The sequence below is a fragment of the Salvia miltiorrhiza genome, chromosome 2 (genome assembly GCF_028751815.1).
Source record: "Salvia miltiorrhiza cultivar Shanhuang (shh) chromosome 2, IMPLAD_Smil_shh, whole genome shotgun sequence".
Classification (NCBI taxonomy): domain Eukaryota; kingdom Viridiplantae; phylum Streptophyta; class Magnoliopsida; order Lamiales; family Lamiaceae; genus Salvia; species Salvia miltiorrhiza.
Genome location: NC_080388.1, coordinates 13,045,337 through 13,052,035, shown reverse-complemented (window position 1 = coordinate 13,052,035; position 6,699 = coordinate 13,045,337). Strand labels below are relative to the sequence as shown.

General features: G+C 32.8%; 1 protein-coding gene across 3 annotated transcripts; it reads left to right on the top strand.

The window, feature by feature from the left end:
• The first annotated feature begins 984 nt into the window (after positions 1–984).
• Positions 985–5,887, top strand: LOC131011265 (uncharacterized). 3 transcript variants are annotated; one of them, XR_009096826.1, is made up of 5 exons: positions 985–1,048; positions 1,129–1,281; positions 1,521–1,883; positions 4,919–4,982; positions 5,596–5,887. XR_009096826.1 is itself a non-coding variant. In XM_057939051.1 (3 exons), the coding sequence occupies exons 2-3, from the start codon at positions 1,535–1,537 to the stop codon at positions 4,939–4,941; spliced, it is 372 nt and encodes a 123-aa protein (XP_057795034.1). In that variant the 5' UTR covers positions 1,055–1,281; positions 1,521–1,534; the 3' UTR covers positions 4,942–5,584. The 3 variants fall into 3 exon arrangements, 1 of the variants encoding a protein (XP_057795034.1); XR_009096825.1 differs by lacking the exon at positions 985–1,048 and having other exon boundaries at positions 1,055–1,281; XM_057939051.1 differs by lacking the exons at positions 985–1,048; positions 5,596–5,887 and having other exon boundaries at positions 1,055–1,281; positions 4,919–5,584.
• The last annotated feature ends 812 nt before the right edge of the window (positions 5,888–6,699 follow it).

Genomic DNA, 6,699 nt, shown 5'->3' with positions numbered 1-6,699 from the left:
ATTAAAATAAGAAAGCTCATAGATAAATAATTAAATAACATCTGTCACTTCAATTAGTCGAGCGATAAGTCGACTAATAATATTTCTTATTTATCACTATTCCCATCTCTGAAAATAATAGAATAATCCCTTTAACTAGGAATTATAAACTTGCGTCCAAGAATGAAAATAATAAAGGATGCAAGAATACTTAACTATTCAAATTATGCAATTAATCACTGAATTAAAAGCTCAGGGTATTATAATAATATCTCATCTCATCCCAGTGATCCTACTTCTCTTTCATCTTTTAAATAATAGAAAATAGAAAATAATATTAATAATATATACTATAGTGAAAATGTCGGGTGTTACAAAATGATTGAAATTTTCTTTATTAATAATTTCCACAAATTTATTTTTCTATACAATTTATTGATATTTATAAATTTAAAAACAAGAAAAAATATATAATATATGAAAGAAATAGGAAGGTGTCAATTAAAAAAATATATATTGTCACATATTATACAACATATTTGATATTGTACTCGTTAAGTTCATAATATTGTTACTATATATTATTTTAATCAAATAATAATATTTAAATTAAATTGATAATATTTAATATTACACTCATTAAGATAATTTAAAAATTTTAAAATAAATAAATATATCATGGTCAATGCATCGCACGAGAGGACGTACTAGTTAACCTAAATAGTAAAAGATATTGGAATTGAAGAAATATAAAATAAAACAAACTAAAAACTAAAAACAAATGTGAGATCTCCATAAAAAAAAGATCGTGTCATAGATATGATCACGCTAAATTTACAATTTAAATATAAATATTTTCATATTAAATTTTCACGCAAATAAGAAAATACTATGGTTTAGTAAGTTAAGAAAGAAGATCATAAATGAATCTAAAAGCGTGATCATGCTACTATATACCCTACCTATATTTATTTTAATTATTTGAACGGAAATTTGCCTTACATAATTTATTTTTTTTCAAAATTTGCCTTACACGATTAGCCCTAGTTATCGCCCGACGCCCGTATAGGTATCCAACATCTTTCCATAGTATAAATTAAATAAGAAAAAATAAGTGTCTTCTTCACTTTATTTTTTTCTCAATTACAGCTTAAATTCCACTACAATTACAACTCAAACAATCTTTTGGAGTTAGAATGAACCAAGGAAGGCAGCTCAGCTCGTGAAGGGAAACCATCTAAATATACAATTGTTCATCAAAGACTCCCCTAAGCGCAAACCACTTTTTCCACCTCAATCCAGGTATTTAATTTAAGAGTTCAAATTCTCCAGCTAATTTTTTTTTAATTTATCGATGATTTACAGATTCAATATAACCCGAATTCGAAATTTACATGTTTTGTTGAACATTGAATTTGATTTATGATTTTCGAATTTATAGCTTTTATGAACAGGTTTTTTTTATAGGATTTAATTTTCAGCATGATCACGCTAAATTGACAATAATCTTAAATTTATGTTGATTGCATAACTGATGAAAGGTGTGAAGTTTGCTATGGATAAAAGTTGGATCAATCTCAATAATAGACGGCTCCCTCAATATGAAGAAGGTGTTCGTCAATTCTTAAGTTTTGCATATGCTACTAAGGATGTACAAGAGAAGATTAGATGTCCTTGCAAAAGATGCAATAACGTTTTATACCAGAGTCGAGATGATGTTGAGGCTGATTTGTTACAGTACGGTTTTATTAAAGATTATGCCATATGGATGCTTCATGGGGAAGAACTTCCTGATTCTGATTCTGATGAGGATGAGGATGAAGGAATGATTGATGGGCATGACATAAATGAGGGCCGAGAAAATATTGCAGGTGCAGATGGTTATGAGTTTTTTGATACACAAGGTATGATTGAAGATGTTTATGCTCCAATAAGGATGAACTTAACTAAGGAGGGGTCTTCAAGTAATCAAAATTTCGAGTCAAAGTTTGAGTCTAAAACATTTATGAAATGTAACACCCCATAATTTTACCCTATGGTTGATAGGATCGAGATACTATTATGAGCATTGAGATATTAGTAGTAGCTTAAGACCGAGATGAAGTTTCTCAATAGATTGAGATATGAGTATTCTAGAATTCTGATGATAGAACTAGTACTGCATAAATTACTTTGAGAGAATGAGTTTTGATAGAGATGTTGATTGAACTGGGATAAGGATATAGATTCTATTTTCGATAGAGGAAGCATAATTATTTTGAGATGGTCTAGAGTGTGGAGTTTAAGAGGATACTTGACTAGAAATAGAGTCGATGAGAGTAAGTGAGAATCACAATAGAGAAGAGTTGAAATAGTGAGATGATTGAGTTGACGTTAGATTTTCACTGACATTAGGATTTCACCGATTTAGATTGAGTGAGAATATTTAAATGACTTTTATGTGACCTACTTGATACATGTGTGACTATGATTGAATGAATATGATTTCCTTGAGTATTATAGCACACGAGATTAATTTTAAAACGAGCAACCAACGAGATATATTTTAATCGGTGAATAATTAAATCGAGTTAAAAATTTTCCTAAGGGAAATTCTCAGAATTTAGTTTTCTGAGATAGATGAGGAGTGAACTATGTGTGCACTAATTATTATTATAATTATTTTTAGTCACACAATTTTTTGATGTTGGGTAATGATTTTATTATGAGACATGTGCCTTAAATTATTTTTACTACCCTATACTACACACTTTTGGTACATTGATTATATGGAAGCATGTGAGATACATGATTATTATATATTAAAGTTTGGAGATACTGTGCCACTTGCTATATAAATTGCGTTTAAAAAAAAAAAAAAAAAAAGAGGTCGGTTATACGACATCGCCGTAAGCACCCCCACTGCCTACCAAAAGACCGCGCAGTGCCAAACTCTGCTCTGGTCTCTGCTCTGACCTTGGAGCTGCTCTGCTCTGGTCTCTACTCAGGCATATGAGCTACTCTGCTCTGGCCTTTGAGATGCTCTTGTCTCTGCTCTGGTCTGAGCTATTCTGCTCTGGCCTATGAGATGCTCCGGTCTCTGCTCTGACGTCAGAGTTGTTCAGCTCTGGTCTCTGCCTCTAAGTTGTTCAGCTCTGGTCTCCACTTGCTAATTTAAGCATGTGTAGCAATTAATTAAATATTATAAGTTATGCTTAGAGGCTAAGCAAATGACTTAAATAAAACAAATTATTTCTTTCTCCCCAAATGTACCGTCCCCTCTCACCTCTTTCTCTCTCAATTTTCTTCATCATCCTCCATTGATGATCATATACAAAGCTTCATAGATCATTTCTATATATACCATAAGCTTCCATTAAAACGAGCTCTAAACATCTATACACTTCAAATCAAGAGCAACTACGGAAGGTTTTTAAAGCTTGAAGTCAAGAGAATATTTTCATTTTCTACTCAAGAATCATTGAGTAAGTATTAGATTTACTCATATCTAGTTATATTTGAGTTAGATATGAGTATATATTGATAGATTAAGCAAGAAAACATCACCCACTTCATTCTTGCAATTTTTGAAAATTAGGGTTCATACCCCTTCAAAAATTTCATCATCTAATCTTAAATTGAGATTATATTCATGCTATTGAGATCCTATTTAGTCCATTTCTGCATGTAAAGAATGGATTTAGATTGATATATGAATTTTTGGATGAGTTAGTTTATATGATATTGAGAAGTTTGGAGTTCATGGAGTGAGTGATGATTTGATTATGATTATGAGTCTATGAGAGTGTTGGTATGATATTTGATGGATTAGAATAATGACTAAAGGTGTTTGATGAATATTTCAATGAATTAGTTTGATGAGAAATAGGGTATAGTTGGTTATATGCTTAAGTTGGCAAATTGATGAGTTAATTTGGCAAGCTTGAAAAAAGCTACTGACTTGATGAATTTCGACAGGGTTTTTGATACCCAAAAATCTTGAAAATTTTATGGTGAATCTATAAGAGTGTTATGAACGTACTTGTAAAATTTCAAGTCATTTGGACATCGTTAATTTACTACCCTTTTAAAATGAAAAACATCAACTGCATTCTACCGAAAATTTCGAAGAATAGACCTTAGAGTCACCCTTCTCAGTAGCTTCCCCTGACGTTTTGCCTTCCCAATTTTTATGGTAAATAGATTAATGTGTTATATAGCTACCCACAAAATTTCAAGTCATTTAGGCAATGTTTACTATTTTTCAAAAATCAAAACCTCTGGTTGCACAAAACTGTCGAATATGGTAGACTGTGGGAGAACAGTCATATCTCTTAAACTACTTGGAGTTTTTCAACCTACTTCTTTTTAAATGAAACTAGACTCAAAGAGGTTTCCAATAGTATAAGTCTCGAACCCAGGAGAGTTCCGAGGAGAAACAGTTTATTCTCTTAAGTTAAGGCAGTGCAGAAAGAGTGAATTAAATAAGATTTTGATTATGAGATGAGATATGAATTAAAGATGCCTATATGTGGCTTAGTGAAGATGAATCGAGCTTATATATGAAAAATAAAATAAAATGGCATAACTTGTTTATGTGAATTAATTTTTGAATAATTGGTTTAAGAATGATTTATAAAATAAATTTTTGGGAATTTTCCCCGACTAAATATATTTTACTTTTTTTCAAAAATGAGTTTGTGTATGTGATTGCTATATGCTTTTGGATTGTTTATCTATGAGTTGTTCCTTGACAGAGTTTAGACCTAAATTGGGTGGTAAGTCAAGAATAGAGTAGTGAATACTTAGAAAGAGTTTTTATATGAGATCGAGATAGACGGAGTGTAGTGATGAGTAGATGAAATAGTACGAAGATAGGAATGGTATTCTTAGTCACGAAGTTTCTGACTAATCTCTTTTATTCTTATCATGAACTACTCCGATGTGATGGTATCTGAAGATATGAGCAGAAGACGGAAGTGAGTCCCCCCCCGAGTGCTACGAGAGTAAGCTAAAGTCATCAGGTGGGCATTATTTTTACTATACGTATATAGAGATCCCCTGCGTATCGTAGGCCTTTTATACAAAATGAAGTAAATGACATGAGTTAACTGTTAAATTTCAGTTTGATGAAAATTATTACTGATGATGATGTTTATGAGTTTGATAAATAATTTGAGATTTATTGATGTTGAACTAATTGACTTGCCGAGTTTTGATGACGATGAGCCTGTATGTCACCCTCTACTGATGAGACGAATCCGGGTCCTGCCACAAGAGGGATTGTGTACACAGAGATGACCGTGATCCGTCTTTCGGGTCGACCGGTCAGAGGTGATTGTGAGCTGTCCTTCGGGTCGGTCGGTCACGGTACTTGAGAAGGAGGCCTACTTCTCAGTACCTTTAATGATGATGATTTGTAGATGTGGTACATACATAACGAGAATTTTGACCGGTCATTTATTTATGGGGTTTATGATTGTTAACTGCTTACATGGGTTCTTTTGAGTAAAATCCCCGTGTATTGCTTATGTGACAAGTTCAATCTATAGCTCTAAGAGCGAGTTTTCATTGATTTTCGGCATATGTCCACTGAGTATTCTGTACTTAGCCCTGCATGTATTTCTAAACGTGCAGGATAAGTGAAGAGGGAGATTGGACTGGTGTTGGCAGGGATTTTGTTTCGGATGATCTTCCTTATACCGTAATTATATTCCTTGCGGTAACATCAAAATGTTGAAGTTTATTTTGGACTTAATCAAGAAATTTACTCTCGGCTATATATCTTCATACATATAGTCTGTTTGCATTTTGCTGTGATACTCTGTATATCCAGAGTCTTTGTGAGTAATTAGCTATGTCTGCTTTGTAAGGATTGACAAGAATCTCGATGATTTAAAAGTTATAAAGCTAATAATTTCGACACTGATGATGATGTTATCTTTCTTGATTTATCACGTTTCAGTGATTGCTTCCGCTTGACGTTCAATCTAGTTTTCTCTTTTTACCTTATTAATTTATTTAGTCGTATTGATACCCGGTCTACGCTATCACTGGCTAGGCGTCGGGCTGCGACATGAAATTACTGAAAGATGCTGATAAAGAGTTATATCTAGGTTGTAATACTTTCAGTAAGCTATCATTTGTTGTGACGCTGATGCATATCAAGATAATTAATAGATGGAGCAACAAATCATTCTCAATGTTGCTAGAAGTGTTAAAAAAGGCATTATCAGATAATGAGTCACTCCCTAGCTCTTACTATGAGGCTAAGACAATAATTAAAGGTCTTGGATTGAATTATGAAAAGGTCTATGCTTGTGTCAATGATTGTGTGCTATTCAGGAAGAAGTGTGAGAACGAAGAAGAGTGCCCAAATTGTTCAGCGTCACGATATAAATTCAATGATTTGGCTAAGGATGCAACTGATGGGAAACAACATAAAAAAATCCCTCAAAAGATTTTGTGTTATTTTCCGTTGAAGTCTAGATTGCTGAAATTATTCTTGTTTATAGAGACTGCAAAGGATATGAGATCGCACTTGGAACAACGCACAAATGATGGAGTATTGAGACATCCTGGTGATGCTCAAGAGTGGAAGGACTTTGACAAGAAATATGAATCATTTGGGCAGGAACCTCGCAATGTTAGACTTGGTTTAGCAAGTGATGGTTTTAATCCTTTCTCGAACATGAACTTGTGCCATAGCACATGGCCTGTTATACTTTTGCCATACAACCT

Excerpts from the sequence above, each read along its gene's own strand:
- LOC131011265 (XM_057939051.1), top strand. The coding sequence starts at position 1,535 with ATGGATAAAAGTTGGATCAATCTCAATAATAGACGGCTCCCTCAATAT. Across the intron at positions 1,884-4,918 it reads TGAGTTTTTTGATACACAAG|ATATGAGCAGAAGACGGAAG; the intron begins GTATGATTGAAG and ends TGGTATCTGAAG.